This window comes from Neoarius graeffei, chromosome 2 (assembly GCF_027579695.1).
Source record: "Neoarius graeffei isolate fNeoGra1 chromosome 2, fNeoGra1.pri, whole genome shotgun sequence".
Taxonomy (NCBI): domain Eukaryota; kingdom Metazoa; phylum Chordata; class Actinopteri; order Siluriformes; family Ariidae; genus Neoarius; species Neoarius graeffei.
In genome coordinates, this window is record NC_083570.1 from 1,844,099 (window position 1) to 1,864,321 (window position 20,223).

At 46.5% G+C, this 20,223-nt stretch overlaps 1 protein-coding gene across 1 annotated transcript; it reads right to left on the reverse strand.

Annotated features, from left to right (window-relative positions):
* Nucleotides 1-10,495: 10,495 nt before the first annotated feature.
* LOC132871120 (trace amine-associated receptor 13c-like) lies at nucleotides 10,496-11,488 on the reverse strand. Its single transcript, XM_060905227.1, has one exon. The coding sequence runs from the start codon at nucleotides 11,486-11,488 to the stop codon at nucleotides 10,496-10,498; it is 993 nt and encodes a 330-aa protein (XP_060761210.1).
* Between the last annotated feature and the right edge of the window lie 8,735 nt (nucleotides 11,489-20,223).

The window sequence follows — 20,223 nt, forward strand, 5'->3', positions numbered from 1 at the left end:
TGACGTAGACGGCTCTGCGACAGCTGCTCCCGCCAAAGCGACACCGGGACCTTCCCCCGTGAAATGGCAGGACCCACTCTTGACTAAGTGTGTCATCAAATCCCGAAATCCCAGCCAATCAGTCCCCAAAATTAAAGTGGGTAAGGCGAGGATTAAGCGCCGCCTTCACTATAACTTTTTCCCCTCTGAAAAAAATGTGGACCGACACCAAAGGGTAGCGGTTAACATCCCCATGCACACACAACACCTTCACCCTCTGTGTTCCCCCAATGCCTCGTTTTGCACCAGGCTTTGGTGAATTGAGGTCTGATTACAACCCGAATCCACCAACGCCTGATATGTAGCCCCTTGGATACTCACCGGTATGCGATACGCTCCGGCCCGATCGAGGGCGGCCTCTGGTGCGTCGGGGATCCGAACCACCGTGCCCACTTCCATTGCCGTGCACTGCTGTTGAAGGTGGCCCGGCTCCCCGCAGTGCCAGCAAACCGGCCCGGGCTTTCCCTCTGCACCAGTGTTCTGGGGCTCACTCACCTGAGGGGGGGGGGAGACAGACACAGAAGGGAGAAACGGGAGGGCACCGCGGGTGCGGCGGGCGGGCCGGGGTGGTGCTGGCCCCCGTCTCCACGGTGGGGGAATGGGGCGAGGATGGGACACGGAAGGAGGGGGGAGAGAGAGAGAGAGAGGGAGAGAAGAGAAGACGCCGTCTGCTGTCCTGCCGCCGGAACAGCCGCCAAATGATCCTCCGCCAGCTCGACTGCCTGATCCAGCGACGCCGGGCGGTGGCACTGTACCCACTCCGCGGTTCCTGCTGGTAAGCGAGCGATGAATTGTTCCAGCACCACCTGGTCGATGATCCCCTCGGCGTCGTGGTTGTCGGCCCTCAACCACCGCCAGCAGGCGTCACGGAGCTGCTGGCCAAACGCGAATGGCCGGCCAACCTCCTCCAAGCGCAGAAGCGCTGGCGCTGTTGCTCTGGAGTGCACCCCACGTGCTGGAGGACGGCCCGGCGGAGGTCCGCGTAGGCCAGCCGGCGGTCGGCAGGGAGCTGTAGCGTGGCCAGCTGTGCCTCTCCCCTTAGGAGGGCGAGGAGGCACGCTGTGCGCTGCTCCATTGGCCACCCCGAGGCTTCTGCGACTTGTTCGAATAGCGTGATGAAAGCCTCGGGGTCGTCCTGCGGACCCATCTTGGTGACGGTGAGGGGAGACGGGCCTGCGGCCCGAGCGCTGGTGGACCCTGCCAACGCGAGGAGGTGTCGGAACGCCTTGCGGTCTTCCTGCTGGGCCAGCACGAGGGCTTCGAAGCATCGCTCTTGTTCCTTCCGGAGGGTGACGAGCGCCTGGTACTGGCTTTGCTGGGCCGTGGCGAGGGCGTGGACTAGGTCGGCGAACGGGGAGGACTCCATGGGGCTGATCGGCTGGTGCTCCACTCTGAATTCCTGGGTTTCTGCACCACTGTAGTGGTTCGCTAGGCGTGGGTGGAGCACAGAGGACAGCAAGACAGAGATCAGATTCGGATATGGCTTTTATTGTAAAACTTTTCAGCCTTAACAACGTTTTTCTATTTGGAGACTAGAGGCACAGACTAGCATCTCGTCCGGCGATGCTCTCCCCTGCTCTCCGCTCTCCCTCCCTAAATAGGGTGCGGTCACTGGGAAGACACACAAACACAGGTTAATTGCCGTCAGGTGTAGTGATTCTGCTACTTACCTTCCCTGACTCCGCCCTCCTGTCACAGACCGGCGCTTGACAACGCCCCCGCTGCCACAACATACTAATTAAACTATCAAGAAGCATATCCGTGAGTATAGCTAAGCACGTCCTGGACTATAATTCACTCGCATTCTTTACTGTTCCCTGGTTTTACTGTACTTAAATTGCTGCTCAGTGGTGTGGGGAAATACATATAAATGTTCACTTCATTCAATAACTATATTTCAAAAAAGAGCTATAAGAAGTCAAGTCAAGTTTATTTGTGTAGCGCTTTTAACAATAAACAGTGTCGCAAAGCAGCTTTACATAATTTGAATGACTTAAAACATAAGCTAATTTTATCCCTAATCTATCCCCAATGAGCACGCCTGTGGTGACATTGGCAAGGAAAAACTCCCTCAGATGACATGAGGAAGAAACCTCGAGAGGAACCAGACTCAAAAGGGAACCCATCCTCATTTGGGCAACAACAGACAGCATGACTATAACATTAACAGTTTTAACAAGAAGTCAGTTTCATTAATGTTATAAACTCTTCATTGATGGGAACTTGAGTGCGAAACTGTTCATGACAACTGCAGTCCTAAAGTTAGCAAGTCAACTGTAGTCCTCAGCCATAAAAGCATTACTGTAAGAGTCCAGAGCGTTCTCCAAGTGTGACTTTCAACTGTCCACATGGGGCCGTCCTCCACAGGAGCGATGCAATGAAACTCCAACCAGACACAGGGCACCAGGATGGATCAGGCAGGTCCGAGGAGCAGAAGAGGTTCAGCATCTCGATCCCAGGACCGACATGTAGCTCAGAGGGACAGATTTGGTGGGAGAGAAAACACAGGTTGTTAGGTATGCCCAATGTCACCTGAATAAGCAGGAACAGTATACATATTGCACTGAGTACAAGCAGGGACTCCGGCAACTAACTATGACAGCATAACTAAAAGGGGAGAGCCAGAAGGTAACACAGGCATGAGGGAACCCCGGGACATAAAGCAGCAGCCACTACACCGTCAACAAACTCGAGTGAGCAAGCGAGTGGGGACTGACAGCATCCATACATCCCAGTTTACCAAAACACTCTGTCTGAGGATCCTCCAGATCTACTCCTTTACCTCATAAACGCCATTAACACAAGGCTTGACTAAACAGATATGTTTTCAGCCGAGACTTAAACACTGAGACTGTTTCTGATTCCCGAACGCTACTTAGAAGGCTGTTCCATAACTGTGGGGCATTGTAAGAAAAGGCTCTGCCCCTTGATGTAGCCTTCACTATATGAGGTACCAGCAGATAGCCTGCACCTTTTGATCTAAGTAGGCGTGGTGGGTCATAGAGGAGCAGAAATTCACTCAGGTACTGTGGTCTGAGACCATTTAGTGCTTTAAAGGTCAACAGTAGTATTTTATAATCAATATGAAATTTGATTGGGAGCCAGTGCAGTGTGGATAAGACAGGGGTGATGGGGTCATATTTTCTAGTTCTAGTAAGGACTCTTGCTGCTGCATTTTGAACTAACTGGAGCTTGTTTATGCTCTTATTGGAACATCCAGACAGTAAGGCATTACAATAATCCAACCTGGAGGTAAAGAAAGCATGAACTAGTTTTTCCGTGTCACGTAGTGACATTAAATTTCTTATCTTAGCAATATATCTGAGATGAAAGAAAGCTATCCGGGCAATTTTATCAATGTGAGTTTCAAATGAAAGACTGGGGTCAATAATCACTCCGAGGTCTTTTACTGCTGCACGTGAAGAAACAGAAAGGCCATCCAGAGTTACTGTGGAATCAGAAAACTTGCTTCTAGCTGCATGTGGTCCTAGTACAAGTGCTTCGGTCTTGTCAGAGTTAAGCAGAAGGAAGTTAATAAGCATCCAGTGTCTAATGTCCTTCACAGCAAAATTAACACTGTCAGATTTAATTTCAACACTTTTAAAGTGTCTGTATGGGTCCACCCCATGAGTGTTAATTTAACTCTTTTTGCAGTGTTGGTACCTTAACACTAATTTGGTGTCATTTTTCACTCTTTGGAGTTAAAAGTTAACACTTATTAACAACATCCCAGTGTTAGTTTTTCTCAACACTGATATGTACTGTTAGACATTAACTCTCTCAGAGGATCATTTGTTGACTATAAAAGTGTTCGCCCTATAACACTTAAAAGGTGTAAATACAGCTCTTCCTGGAAATGATTTTCAAATTAAAGTTTGCTGAAATAAAGGTGGACATATTTTGTGTTTTACAATTAAACATTTATTTTAAACATTTACACCCCAAAAAAATGAAGTCACATTAAAAAATGTAACAATATGGAACAATATATGTCCTTTCACTCTCATTAGAATATTGCTTCTGAAATGGTCTAAAGTAAGTCAACAAAAATCAAAGCACGTTCATTACTTTGTTCCTGTATACAGTATGCATGAAAGTCATGAGCACGGTCCCTCATGCAGCAGTCGGTGAAGCGCGCATAGATCTTCTGGCTTCAGCCAATCGATGCGTGTCTATGCAGTGGGCAGGGTGACATGAACACTTCAAGTGTAAAACCCAGGATCGGAGTTGAGAGTTAGAAGTTCAGAGTTAGTATTTATACAATTACACTAACAGGTTTGATTTAGTGATGCTTTGTTTTTACACCCAATTTTGACACCAACTACTTATCAACTGAAGTCAAATATAATGGATTTAACTTTATCAGAGTAAAATTAACTCTACTTTTGCTCAAATTTCACTAACACCCAAAATTTAACACTTCTGAATTTGCTGTGTTAACACATTCCTCAATTCTATTAAGCTGGCGTCTCTCATCAGGTTTTGCAGAAACATACAACTGTGTGTCATCAGCATAACAGTGGAAACTAATACAATGTTTATGAATAATATCACCCAGAGGGAACATATATAAAGAAAAAAGCAGTGGACCCAAGACAGAACCTTGTGGAACACCAAAATTTATCTCAGAATGTCTAGAAAAATCACCATTTACATCAACATACTGATAACAATCAGTTAAATAAGAGCTGAGCCAGGAGAGGGCCGTTCCCTTAACTCCCGCTACATTTTCTAGTCTATCCAGAAGAATGGAATGACATTTGCAGTATCAAATGCTGCACTAAGGTCAAGCAACACAAGCAGTGAGACACAGCCCTGATCAGACACCAACAGTAGGTCGTTTACTACAGTACTCCAGAGCTGTCTCTGTGCTATGATGAGGTCTAAATCCTGACTGATACATTTCATGGATGTTATTCCTATGTAAATATGAGCATAACTGCTGTGCCACAGCTTTTTCTAGGATCTTGGAGATAAAGGGGAGGTTTGATATTGGCCTATAATTGAACAGCTGACAGGGATCAAGGTCAGGTTTTTTAATCAGGGGTTTGATAACTGCTAGTTTAAAGGATTTGGGTACATAGCCAATCGTAAGAGAAGAATTTATTATTTTTAGAAGCGGTTCAATTACTTCAGGTATTATCTGTTTGAATAGACGTGTAGGTAAGGGATCTAGTACACAAGTTGAGGCTTTTGATGCCGAGATTAATGAAAGTAATTCAGTTTCTCTAAGGGGAGTAAAACATTCTAATTGCTGATCTGATACAGTTATATTGTTAACTACAGGGTCACTTACATTGTCTGACCTTAAATTAGTAGTTTGAATTTTTTGTCGGATATTCTCAATTTTGTCATTAAAAAAATTCATGAAGTCGTTGCTACTACATACTGCAGGTGTGCATGTGTCTATAGTGGACTTATTCCTGGTTAATTTTGCTACAGTATTAAATAGGAATCTAGGATTATTTTTGTTATCTTCTATTAGGGAGGAGAAATATGTTGATCTCGCAGCACTAAGAGCTTTTCTATACTTCAGGAAGCTCTCCTTCCACGCTAATTTGAACACTACCAATTTTGTTTGATGCCATTTACATTCCAATTTTTGAGTGGTCTGTTTCAAAGTGCGAGTGTCATCGTGATACCAGGGTGCTAATTTTTTTGTCTCTGACCATTTTCCTTTTAAGAGGCGCTACATTCTCTAAAGTATAGCGGAACGTTGACTCTAATCATTCAGTTGCCTGATCAAGTTCTGCAGGGGCTGACAGTGACCCAGTCAAAGTTGATAACTCTGGGAGATCATTTATAAAGCTCTGTGCAGTGGTTGACGCGAATGTACGTTTAATACAGTAGCGTGGTGAGGTGCATATATTATTTCTCAGACATATTTTGAATGAGATGAGATAATGATCTGAGATAACTTCAGACTGTGGAAGGATGACTATATTGTCTACGTTTAACCTGAATGTTAGTATTAGATCGAGGGTGTGACCACCATTATGGGTCGGTCCTATGACATTCTGATTAATCCCTACTGAATCTAAAATGGACACAAACGCTGTTTTTAAAGGGTCTTCTGGGTTATCAAAGTGAATATTAAAATCTCCGACAACTAAAGCTTTGTCTAAGGAAATAACCAGATCTGAGGTAAAATCTGCAAATTCAGAAAGAAACTGGTGGGGGCCTGTAAATAATAAGTAATGGAATTAACTGGGTAGACTTATTTTTTGAGGCTACATACATAATATGAGTATGAAGAACTTCAAATGTATTAAATTTATAACCAGGTTTCTGTGTTACACCTAGATAATCGTTATAAATAACCGCGATGCCTCCTCCTCTGCCAGTTAGATGAGGCTGGTGTATATAACTGTATCCAGGAGGACTCGCTTCATTTAATGCTATATATTCATTTGGCTTAATCCATGTTTCAGTTAAACAAAGTACATTAAACTCCTGATCAGTAATGAGTTCATTAACCATTAGCGCTTTAGATGTAAGAGATCTAATATTTAATAGCCCCACCTTTAGATCAAAGGTGCTGGCAGCAGCTGTACAGTCAGTATGATCTAATTTTATCTTGATTAGGTTACTAGAACAAACTCTCTGAATATTTCTACCTTTTTGTTTAGCCCAGGGAACAGACACAGTCTCGATGTAGTGGACCCTGAGTGACGACTCTGTGCAGCTAGCAGACAGTCGGTTTAGCCTGTTCGTCTGCTCCCTGGCCTTGGCTCTGGATTGTCAGAAATTAACTAGGACTGTTCTGAGACTATGACCTATGCTGCAGGAAATGAGAGCAGCACCTTCCCGAGTGGGATGGATACCGTCCTGCCCTAACAGGCCAGCAGTGCCCTCAAAATTAGCCCAATTATCTATTAAGCCCACACTGTTTTCAGAGCACTACCTGGACAGCCAGCAGTTCAGCGACCATAACCTGCTGTAAGCTACATCGCCACGCCGCATTGGGATGGGGCCAGAGCATACTACAGCATCGGACATCGCCTTCACTAATTTAAACACCTCTACAAAGTTACTCTTAGTAACCTTAGACTGACGAAGGCGTATATCATTAGCTCCTGCATGGATAACTATCTCTGAGAACCTGTGCTTGCCTAGGACCCTAAGATTACCTGCTATGTCTGGCGCCCTGGCTCCCGGTATACACCTGACTAAAGCTGCTGGTGCCCCTAAAGGCTGAGCCAATTTCATGTGCCGTATGATAGAGTCCCCTATAACCAGAGCTCTTTCAGGTTTCTCAGTGGGTGCATCACTAAGGAGAGCAAACCTGTTCGACACGTGACATGGAGAGGGGTGGTGCTCCCGTGGGCGAGCCTCAGTGGTAGCTTTGGCTCTATGCTTATGCCGCCGAGCCATCACCTATTCACCCCGCTGTAAGGGCTCTAATGCTGGAGTTGGGGGATTACTAACTCCACCTAGGGCATCCAGACTTTCCCTTGCAGAAACTACACTGTTCTCACGCTCACTGGCCTTCTCTAAAGCCTGGACATGCGCTTCTAGCACTATAATCTTCTCCATCAGAGAGCTAACTAATCTGCACTTATCACAAATAAAGCTATCACTAGCGATGGAGGAAGAATGACTAAAGATCCTGCACTCAGCACACTGAACAGGCTGAAGGTGTGCCATGATGAAAGGATTCACGTACCTTAATCGAAGATCTGTCGATATTAAAGCAGATCTGATGTGGATGGCCTCTGCTTGTGGTCTTTATGCAGGAGGAGAGAAAAAAAAGAAAAAGAAAGCTTCCGGTCTCGGCGTTCTTCTGAAAAAAAAAGCGGAAAAAGGAAAGCGACAGTACAATAAAAATGAAGATGATACTGGAAAATTATTTGTAGAAAAATTTTTTTAAAAAGATTCGCAATTAACTCCACCACTCGTGGAAAAAAAAAGGACTCGTCGCAAACAACTCAGGAACCAGGAAGTGCGTAGCAACTCAGGAACTCAAGAATAATTCATAGTGCTGGTTACCGAGCTCATACTAATTCACTATTCTTAATTTCAAAATGTTTAAAATTCAGGGATATTATAGAATATAAAACTGCCTTAATAATGCACAAAGTAAGGAATTATAAAGTACCAAGGAATATCCAAATAATGTTCTTGGATAGAGAGGGGGGCTATAATTTTAGGGGAAAATTTGAAATTTAAAACTCGCAGTGCTAGGACAACGTTAAAAATGTTCAGTATCTCTATTTGTAGAGTAAAGCTATGGAGCAGTTTGAATGTGGAGCTCATGAAATGTACAACTATAAACCAGTTCAAAAAAAGGTAGAAGGAACAGATCTTTATGAGGTATAGGGAGGAGGAATTACAGTAACATTCTACTGATAATATGTGTATATATGTTTGTATGGGTATGTATGGATATATATATATATGGGCGGCATGGTGGTGTAGTGGTTAGCGCTGTCGCCTCACAGCAAGAAGGTCCTGGGTTCAAGCCCCGGCGAGGGCCATTCTGTGCGGAGTTTGCATGTTCTCCCCGTGTCCGCGTGGGTTTCCTCCGGGTGCTCCGGTTTCCCCCACAGTCCAAAGACATGCAGGTTAGGTTAACTGGTGACTCTAAATTGACCATAGGTGTGAATGGTTGTCTATGTGTCAGCCCTGCGATGACCTGGCGACTTGTCCAGGGTGAACCCCGCCTTTCGCCCGTAGTCAGCTGGGATAGGATCCAGCTTGCCTGCGACCCTGTAGAAGGATAAAGCGGCTAGAGATAATGGGATGAGATGATATATATAAAAATGCATAATTATGACATTATGGGTGTATGTATGGATGGGTATAGTTATGCATGTGTATATGTATGTACTGTATATATGTATTGTATGTGTGTGTATATACTGTAGTATGTATAACACAAGTATCTGTATATATGATTTGATTTGGTCTATATTACACCATGTTGATATGTTTTCTTTTTTGTTTGTTGCTTTTGTTATATATATATATATATATATATATATATATATATATATATATATATATATATATATATATTTATTTTATTATGGTGGAAAGTGATGTTTGATTAGCAGTGGTATAGAAGGTCAGGATTTGATAAGTTATTTACTTCTTCCTAATGCTTTCCGAACATTATTATGTTATTGCCTTGTGACTACGTTATTCTGTTTGTTCATGACGATGTTTTGATTCTTGCATTTTTTAATTTTTTTACATTTTTTTTATTTTTTCTTCTTTACTGTTTGGAATGTCCTGGGTTCGAGCCCCGGGGCCGGCGAGGGCCTTTCTGTGTGGAGTTTGCATGTTCTCCCCGTGTCCGCGTGGGTTTCCTCCGGGTGCTCCGGTTTCCCCCACAGTCCAAAGACATGCAGGTTGGGTTAACTGGTGACTCTAAATTGGCCGTAGGTGTGAGTGTGAATGGTTGTCTGTGTCTATGTGTCAGCCCTGTGATGACCTGGCGACTTGTCCAGGGTGTACCCCGCCTTTCGCCCGTAGTCAGCTGGGTTAGGCTCCAGCTTGCCTGCGACCCTGTAGAAGGATAAAGCGGCTAGAGATAATGAGATGAGACTGTTTGGAATAAAGCAATCAATCAATCAAAAATTGTATTTCACATCAATTTGATCTAGATACTGATGTATTATTATTATTATTATTATTATTATTAAACATTTACATTTATCCTAAATGATAAATGTAGAGGAGATGGTGGAAAGGAAATTTTTCCGACAAGAAGAAGAAACAAAGAGAGAACCCATTCTCATCTGCGTGAAACCAGATAATATGGTTATAAGTCATTCCACATCTATGAGATGATGGAATTGAGATTTTGTGTGTATTATCAACATGCGGTTGTTTTTGTTGTGCATAAGGGCTTTGTTACTGGTTTTAAAGAAAATACAGGGCCTGGAAGAAACATTTATTTTTTAAATTTCACTAGTTTCCTGGATCTGAGAAAAGTTTTGTTTCATTCATCTTTACACTGATTCTTACACTGCTGCTGGGGTCATCTTAAATGCTTCTTAATTCGCATTCTACAAAGTTTCGGATTCCATACCTCATGTCTCCATTGCTAGAAACAAGAGACATGGCATATATCATATATATTTATTGTGCTTCTTAATTTCATGAAGGTGTCCATGATCTTTTTACAGGGAAATTACAGTTTTAACATCAAATATTAAAATAATCACTAAAAATGTACAAATTAATCATAATTTTCTCGGTGAAAATGTGTTGGTCTTATGCTCCCCATATGTTAATTTGTAGTAAGTGAATTGTTCATGATATAATCAGTATTTTAAACTATTTAATTATTATCTTAAGGTTCTGTTGTTAATATAATTCCTGGCATCTAAAAAAATATTGTATACAGTGTAGTATACCTTAAATTGAACACTGAAATTTGGTGTCCAGAAGTTTAAATTTTATATCACACAACAGCAGTAATTAGGCACATAAGGAGTGAAAAGGGTTTTCATGAAAGTACATTGGTTAATGTAAAGTCAGTTTGGAATATTTGCAGTGTTATAGTTAATTTAAAGCATCTCCTGAACCACGGGTAAAACAGAGCATAAATTACCGGATTAATGGTGGAATTAAGACAAAACAAGATTGAGAGTTTTTTAAATATTTCTGCCTGTAGTTCAATAATGTCACCTAATAAACTGTAAATAAAGTATGGAAGTAAACACACCAGAAACACAGACACTAAAATGCCGAGGACTTTAGCTGCTTTTCTCTCAGATTTCATCGAGTGTGACGTGATTTTCTGTGTTTCAGGCCGTGTGTGATTATTAAGCTCTCTGATCGCAGTGGCATGTTTCTTAGCAATCTCAAAAACTCGAGTATACAATATGATTATGACAGAACATGGAAAGATAAATGAAAACACAAGATCAATTACAGTCCAAGTCTCATTCATGAAGAGAAAACACTCTCCAGGACACGTTACAGAGCTTGTGAAGTTTCTATTGAAATACAAGAGTGCCAAGTTATGGGCCATCACTATAGACCAATCAAAAACAATTACAGCACAAGTGATCCTCACAGAGACATGGTTCATGTAGAGAAAGGGGTTTGAGAGAGCCAAATATCGATCCACAGCAATCAGAGCAATATTATGGACTGAAACATTTGTGATGAAACAACTCATCAACCAAAAGACAGAGCAGAAATCTCTCCCAAATATCCAGCAGGTTTCAATAATCCAGCTGAACGTCGGCGGCATTACAAAAATGCCAACAAGGAAATCCGACACAGCCAGAGAAAGCATGAGCATGTTTGTTGGTGTGTGAAGCTGCTTGAAGTGAAAAACGGAGATGATGACAAGCAGATTTCCACACACTGTTAGAAGAACCACAGCAGCTGAACACACGTACAGTAAGATATAAACTACAGGAGATACAGATCTCTCTGGACAGGAGAAATTCACACAGCGATCAGATTGGTTAAGTTCTGTCAGGTTCATGAATGTGGAATTTCATTAATGTCTACAGAGCTTCAAGTAAAACAATAACTGCAAAGAGTCATCATGAAATGACCCATGGCTCAAGCAACTCTGGGGCTTTTATAGTTTAGAAAATGATCACAGCCCTCTCATTTGAGTGACAGCATAATAGATATGATGTCATGCCTTGTTGGAACAAAAGGTCTAAACTAAATATCTAGAGAATGTTTCCCCTATCTCATGTGCTCTTGACTGGATTGATGGCACTTGTGGACTGCCTTTGATTACTGTGAAGGTAAATGGAGAATATTTCAAGTTCATTAGTATAAAATCAAATACATCAATGCATGTTCAATGTGGTGAAAATTAGACATGTATGTAGTAAACATCAGTTAATTAAATTTATTGAGAATATGACCAAAAAAACCCCAAACCCTCCACCCAAGTAGTATTCATGGTGTTAATAATTAGAAAATGGATGAACATGCCTTTTTTTCCTCCTCTCTTCCTACGGGGGGGGGGGGGGGGGCACTGTCATGCTCCGCCCCGGACATCCACAATATTTCAAATCTGTTGTGTACTTCTATGGCATAATTAAATGCCAGCTCTGGGTTAGAAGCTACCAGTTGCCAGTCTATTTGTTTCATAGGGTGCTTTACAAGCTTTTTAGAGGTTCTAAGGCTCAAGTTGATATAGCAGGAAAAGATTCTGTGATCAGAGCCTACATTTGTGAAAGAAGAGTATGCCTGAGCATTTCTAATGCTATTCTTCCATTTATTCCTTTGTAGCGGGTACAATGTGTGGGTGGAGCACAGAAGACGGCAGGACAGAGATCAGGATGCAAAAACCGGCTTTTATTGCCAAACTTTTCAGTCTAACATTCAAACCAATCACTCAGAGACTGACTCGCGCACACACAGACTGTAGTCTCCTCTCGGCAATGACTCCCCTCCGCTCTCACTCTCCCTCCTTAAGTAGGGCACGGTTTACTGGGGAGAACAGACACAAAACATAGGTTAATTACACTCAGGTGTAGCGATTCTGCCACTTACCTTCCCCAACTTCGCCCTCCTGTCACAGACCGGCGCTTGACCACGCCCCCGCTGCCACATACCCCCACCGCCCGACTCAGGCCGGGCGCCCGTCCGACCCGCAGCCGACTCCCCCCCCCCCCCCCCTTGACGGGAGAGGAAGTCCGCCACAACCATCTGCGCCCCCGGCCTGTGGACCACCTTGAAGTTGAAAGGTTGGAGCGCTAGATACCAACGGGTGATCCGCGCGTTGGCATCCTTCATGCGGTGGAGCCACTGGAGGGGCGCATGGTCCGAACAGAGGGTGAAAGAGCACCCCAGCAGGTAGTAACGGAGGGCGAGGACTGCCCACTTGATCGCCAGGCACTCTTTCTCGATGGTGCTGTAGCGCCCCTCACGCACTGACAGCTTTCGGCTGATGTATAATACTGGGCAATTCTCTCCCCCCACCCGCTGGGACAAAACGGCCCCCAGCCCTCTGTCCGACGCATCCATCTGTAACAAAAAAGGGAGAGAGAAGTCAGGGGAGTGCAAAAGTGGCCCCCCACACAGTGCAGCCTTTACCTCAGAGAAAGCCCGCTGACACTGCTCCGTCCACTGGACCGGATCTGGCGCCCCCTTTTTAGTGAGGTCAGTCAGCGGGCTGGTGATGTCCGAATAATTAGGTATAAACCTACGGTAATAGCCAGCCAGCCCCAGGAACTGTCTCACCCCCTTTTTGGTCTTGGGCCTTGGGCAGGCCGCAATCGCTGTTGTCTTATTAATTTGGGGACGCACCTGCCCGTTACCCAAGTGGAAGCCCAGATACCGTACTTCCACCCGCCCAATCGCACACTTCTTCAGGTTGGCAGTGAGCCCCGCCCGCCTCAGCGACCTAAGGACGGCCCTCAGGTGTTGCAGATGCCACTGCCAGTCATTACTATAAATGATGATGTCGTCTAAGTAAGCGGCCGCATAGGTGGCATGGGGCCGGAGGATCCGGTCCATCAGCCACTGAAACATAGCGGGCGCCCCAAACAGCCCAAACGGAAGTGTGACGAACTGGTGTAAGCCGAACGGTGTGGAAAAGGCCGTTTTTTCCCAGGATAATGGAGTCAAGGGGATCTGCCAATATCCCTTCATCAAATCCAGTGTCGAGTAAAAGCGAGCCGTGCCTAGTCGATCGAGCAGCTCATCAATACGAGGCATTGGGTATGCGTCGAATTTAGACACCACATTGACTTTTCTATAGTCCACGCAGAACCAGACCGAGCCGTCGGCCTTGGGAACCAAGACCACCGGGCTGCTCCAGTCACTGTGGGACTCCTCGACGATGCCCATTTCGAGCATGGCCTGAAGTTCTTCCCGAACCACCTTTTTTTTGTGTTCAGGTAATCTATAAGGACGGCTACGCACTACCACCCCCGGGGGCGTCTCTATGTGGTGTTCTATGAGGTTGGTGTGACCGGGCAGGGGCGAGAACACATCCGAAAACTTGGCCTGCAACTGGGCGACCTCTGTGAGTTGGGTCGGGGAGAGGTGGTCTCCACAGGGGACCGGAGAGGTGCGAGATGCCAATGACCCTTTTTGGACCTCCGGCCCCAGCTCCGCCTTCTCCGGAACTACCGACACCAACGCCACGGGGATCTCCTCGTTCCAGAGCTTCAGCAGATTGAGGTGGTAGATCTGTAGTGCCCCCTCCCTGTCCGTTCGCCTAACCTCATAGTCGACGTCCCCGACTCGCCATGTGACCTCAAAGGGCCCTTGCCACTTGGCGATTAATTTGGAGCTCGACGTGGGCAACAGGACGAGTACCTTATCTCCCAGAGTGAACTCTCTAAGGTGCGTGCCCTTGTTGTACAGGCGGGTTTGCCGTTCCTGGGCCTGCCACAAATTCTCCTGAGTTAGGTGGGTGAGCGTGTGGAGTTTTGCGCGCAGATCCATAACGTATTGAATATCATTTTTGCTCTGTGAAGGTCCCTCCTCCCAATTTTCCCGCAGTACATCTAAGATGCCGCGCGGCTTACGCCCATACAATAATTCAAACGGGGAGAACCCCGTGGAGGCTTGGGGGACCTCTCGCACTGCAAACAACAAGGGTTCGAGCCACTTATCCCAGTTATGTGCATCCTCACTTACGAATTTTTTGATAATATTCTTGAGGGTGCGATTGAACCGTTCGACTAAACCGTACGTTTGTGGGTGATACATGCTGGTGCGGATCGGCTTAATACCCAGTAGCCCATACAGTTCGGCCAGTGTTCGTGACATAAACGAGGTGCCTTGGTCAGTCAGAATCTTTTTCGGGATTCCGACCCGGGAGATGACGTGGAAGAGGGCCTCTGCAAAACTACGTGCGGAGATATTGCGAAGAGGCACCGCTTCCGGGTATCGCGTTGCATAGTCCACCAGAACCAATATAAAGCGGTACCCTTGTGTTGACCGATCTAATGGCCCGACAAGATCCATCCCAATTCTTTCAAACGGGGTCTTGATTAATGGTAGGGGGCACAAGGGCGCTTTTGGAATGGCCGCTGGATTTACTAACTGGCATTCGTGGTACGCCGTACACCACTTACGGACATCGCCTCGAATCCCCGGCCAATAGAATCGGGCCATTATCCGGGCGAGTGTTTTATCCTGCCCGAGGTTTCCCGCCATGGGATTAAAGTGAGCCGCCTGGAATACCAGTTCCCGGCGGCTCTTTGGAATTAACAACTGGGTGACACGCTCCTTCGTCTGAGTGTCCTGCGTCACTCAGTATAACCTATCCTTTAAAATGGAAAAATAGGGGAAGGACAGGGTGGCATTCGGCTGGAGCTTTTGACTATTGATTACTCTCACTTGGTCAAACACGTGTCGCAGAGTTTCGTCTCGCGATTGTTCCAGTGGGAAATCCGCGAGGGATTCCCCAATAGAAAGAGGAGGGGCTGGGGGCTCCTCACTCTGTCGCGGAGATGACGTAGACGGCTCTGCGACCGCAGCTCCAGCCAAAGCGACACCGGGACCCTCCCCTAATAACTGGCAGGACCCACTCTTTACTAGGCGTGCCATCAACCCCCGAAATCCCGGCCAATCAGTCCCCAAGATCAAAGAGTTGGTAAGGCGAGGATTAACCGCCGCCTTCACTATGGATTTGTCCCCTCTGAAATGTATGTGGACCGACACCAATGGGTAGCACTGAATATCCCCGTGCACACACAACACCTTCACCCCTTGTGCTCCCCCCAATGCCTCGTCTTGCACCAGGCTTTGGCGGATCGAGGTCTGATTGCAACCCGAATCCACCAATTCCTGATATGTCGCCCCTTGTACACTTACCGGTATGCGATACGCTCCGGCCTGATCGAGGGCAGCCTCTGGCGTGTCGGGGATCCGCACCACCGCCCCCATCTCCATCGTGGCACACTATTGCTGCAGGTGGCCCGGTTCCCTGCAGCGCCAGCAAACCGGCCCGGGCCTCCCCTCTGCAGCTGTGGTTAGAGGGTCACTCACCTGAGGGGGGGGGAGAGACAGACACAGAAGGGAGAAACAGGAGGGCACCATGGGTGCGGCGGGCCGGCTGGGGTGGAGCCGGCCGCTGCCTCCGTGGTGGGGGAATGGGGCGAGGATGGGACACGGGAGGAGGGGGAAGAGAGAGAGAGAGAAGAGGAGAGAGAAGATGATGTCATCCGTTGTCCTGCCGCCGGGATAGCCGCCAGATGATCCTCCGCCAATCCTATGGCCTGATCCAGCGACACCGGGCGGTGGCACTGGACCCACTCCGCGGTTCCGGCGGGTAGTCGGGCGATGAACTGTTCCAGCGCCACCTGGTCGATGATTCCCTCGGCGTCGCGATCTTCGGCCCTCAGCCACCGCCAGCAGGCGTCCCGGAGCTGCTGGCCGAACGCGAACGGGCTGCTGACTTCCTCCATCCGCAGCGCGCGGAAGCGCTGGTGCTGCTGCTCCGGCGTGCACCCCACGCGCTGGAGGACAGCCCGGCGAAGGTCGGCGTAGGCCAGCCGGCGGTCAGCGGGGAGCTGTAGTGCGGCTAACTGCGCCTCTCCCGTCAGGAGGGGGAGGAGGCACGCCGCGCGCTGCTCCATCGGCCACCCCGAGGCTTCGGCGACCTGCTCGAACAACGCGATGAACGCCTCAGGGTCGTCCTGCGGGCCCATCTTAGTCAAGGTGATGGGAGATGGGCCCGCGGCCGGGGCGCTGGTGGACCCCGCCGATGCGAGGAGGCGCCGGAACGCCTCTCGGTCTTCCTGCTGAGCCAGCACCAGGGCTTCGAAGCGGCACTCCTGCTCCTTCCGGAGCGTGACGAGTGCCTGGTGCTGGCTCTACTGAGCCGTGGCGAGGGCGTGGACCAAGTCCGCGAACGGGGAGGATTCCATGGGGCTGCAGGACCGGTGCTCCACCTTTCCCGGGTTTCGGCACCACTGTAGCGGGTACAATGTGTGGGTGGAGCACAGAAGATGGCAGTACAGAGATCAGGATGCAAAAACCGGCTTTTATTGCCAAACTTTTTAGTCTAACATTCAAACCAATCACTCAGAGACTGACTCGCGTACACACAGACTGTAGTCTCCTCTCGGCAATGACTCCCCTCCGCTCTCACTCTCCCTCCTTAAATAGGGCGCGGTTTACTGGGGAGAACAGACACAAAACATAGGTTAATTACACTCAGGTGTAGCGATTCTGCCACTTACCTTCCCCAACTCCGCCCTCCTGTCACAGACCAGCACTTGACCACGCCCCCGCTGCCACATCCTTATATAAAGCTGAGACCTGGCCCCAGTGGGATACTGGTGGGTCCATAACTTGCTTTCTAGCTTCATGAATCTTGTATTAGTGATGACAAGCTGGAATTCATCTACAAAGTCTAGGAGTTTATGACCATTTCTATTGGTTGATGAGTTATAAGTAAGAAGGTGCATCCTCCGGATCGATTTGGGCGTTAAAATCACTGACAATGACAAAGTTGTGCACAGCAACGTTTTCTGTCACATGCTTAAGGACTTTATAAAATAGCTCAACTTCACCCTCTTTACTCATGTCAGTTGGGCTGTAGCAGGAGATTGTCATTTTTTAGTTTTTTTTTTTTTTCCTTTTTTATCAGACATCTAGTTTTTGGGTTTGTTTACCTGACATGTTTCGATGTACGACTGTCGTCTTCCTCAGAGTGTCACCGGATGTTATTGGTGACGCATCTTTTATCAGATGCGTCACCAATAACATCCGGTGACACTCTGAGGAAGACGACAGTTGTACGTCGAAACATGTCAGGTAAACAAACCCAAAAACTAGATGTCTGATAAAAAAGGAAAAAAAAAACCTAACTATATTTAATATAAGACATAATGAACGCAATCGAAATATAGGAGATTGTCATCTTTGGGTTACTCTCAAATTCTGCTAATATTCTATTAGAGAGCTTTTCAATGCGTAGCAGGTTACTGACAGCTTTGGGGGACAGTAGTATCCCAACACCGCCTGTAGCAGAGCCTTGTCTGTTCTTGCACACAGAGGATGTTATTAACTAGTAACTTTCGATTGACTTGTTTTCAAGAGCGGAGTCCTTGTGCAAGAATCCATGTTCTTGTACACAGATGACATCTATTTTGAATTGTATGGCACAGGAGACAATTTCTTGGAGTCTTCCTGGTTTAGCTATTGCTCTGACATTGAAAGTGCTAAGAATTGTGGGAGTTCTGCATTTCAAAAGTCAAGAAACATTCAGGCCTGCTTTTCCTCCATCAGGAAAAGCCCATCTGCCCAGATTTAGGGAGAGTCTGTCATTTGATTTCCTATTTTGAGAAACAGAATTCAAAGCAGGATCTGATATTGCAGGGGCTGAAACTGCGCACACATAGGGATAGAAAGTGAGATGTACTTCTGTCTTGGGGGCCACACAAATAGCAAGTCTGGAGTACCTGTGTAGTACTTCTGAGGCACATCACTCGTACAATGACCATGCATCACTCGTGCATGTTACAGTCATTGCAAAGCCCCTACTAGCCATGCTGCTGACTTGGTTCAGGCATACAACAGGAGTATGGGTCCCATACATGGTGTATACCTTCTTGATTTTTTTACAAGACCCGTAGAATTTGTATGTGTAGGACCAAAAGTCTCCACGGCCAGTCTGCGACCTTGTTTGGTGCTGAACACATGCAAGTGTCATGCAAGTCTCAAGCACGGTTTTGCCAAATTTTTGCCATAGACCACCTGTAGTAGCACGTACAGTATGGCGGGTTGTGAGTGAGCCTTTACTGCAGCACTGGACATCACCCTTGTTCTTGATTACTGGTACCAGTATACTTCCAGTATACTTGTTAAACAATCTAGTGAAAGTCAATTGCCATCTCTCCTAAGCATCCCCATGCCTCCACTGGTATATCATCTGGCCAGACTGCCTTGCCACTTTTCATTCTCTTCATAGCTCTCTTTACTTCCTCCTTGCTAATTTGCTGTACTTCCTGATTCACTATTTCCACCTCGGCTAACCTTCTCTTTCATTTTTCATTCATCAGCTTCTCAAAGTACTCCACCCACCTTCTCAACACACACTCTTCACTTGTCAACCTATACGGATTGTCTGGAAATTATACGGATTTTAGCTCATTTCAAGGGCGTACGGGCGTATAAACAAAGTCTTACGGATTTATAGTATTTTCTGACCTAAATTTATTTTGTGTATCTTACTTGAACATCGTCAGCTGATTGTCGCAAAAACATGCAAAAGCTCGATTTATAGACAAAGAACAGCGTGTATGCAGGGGCAGATAACCCAGACTATGTGAAACCGGATGTTTATTCCTCAAGCCTTGTGCAGTATCGCGACTGCGAGACTTCGCTCGTTCCGGTCATGTGCACGATCTGCATTTAAACGCGCCAAATGGTCATTGTTCGAACGATTTTCTCATTGTGCAGAGAGACATTGTTTACACCTGAGAGATTTTGAATAGCGTCTGCTGAGTGAAAAAATGAGAACACCTTGCCAACAAGTTCACTCCTTTGGTGAACCAGGAGGAACTCAAAGAAGAGTTTGAGGAATACCAGCTCCTGGATGCAGATGAGAAGCCCATCAGGATTGATGTGGTGTGGAGCTCCATCCTGAAGATGGTTACACCCATGGAACATCCAAACCTGAGAAAAACTATGGAGGCATTGCTGTGTCTACCTCGCAGCAATGCTGACTGTGAGAGGGTATTCTCACAGGTCAGGAAAATCCACACTGACTGCAGAAAAAACCTGGGCACAGACACCCTTAAGGCCAATTTATGCTGACAACCCAGTCCTCGCAGATGGCGTCGCAGATGGCATCTGCAAAGCCCCCCCCTTCGCAGACACTCTGCGCGCACCTCCCAAAAATTGTGACCACCGCAGACAGCCTCACAGACAGCGTCGCAGACAAGAGGGCTCTGATTGGTCCACTCTACATCCACTGTACACACACTTCCGCTTCCCTACTTTCCCAGTTTGGTTTGTTTTCACGACCGCCATTTTTAAAAACATGAGCGAAGATGGAGCAGCACGAAGAGCGGTTGGTTGATCGAGGAAGTGAGGAAGTACGTACATCTATACGACTCCAGTTCTAGTCATTATAAGTAACCGGAGGATAAACACTCCACTAACCACACCCACCAACTACTCCTAGCGATTTCGCGACTTCGCGCCCCCTTGTGTTGTGGCGGTGAATAACATCGTGCACGCCTATTACTCCCCGCTCAATGATTAATTACAACTGTCTGTGAAAAGCTA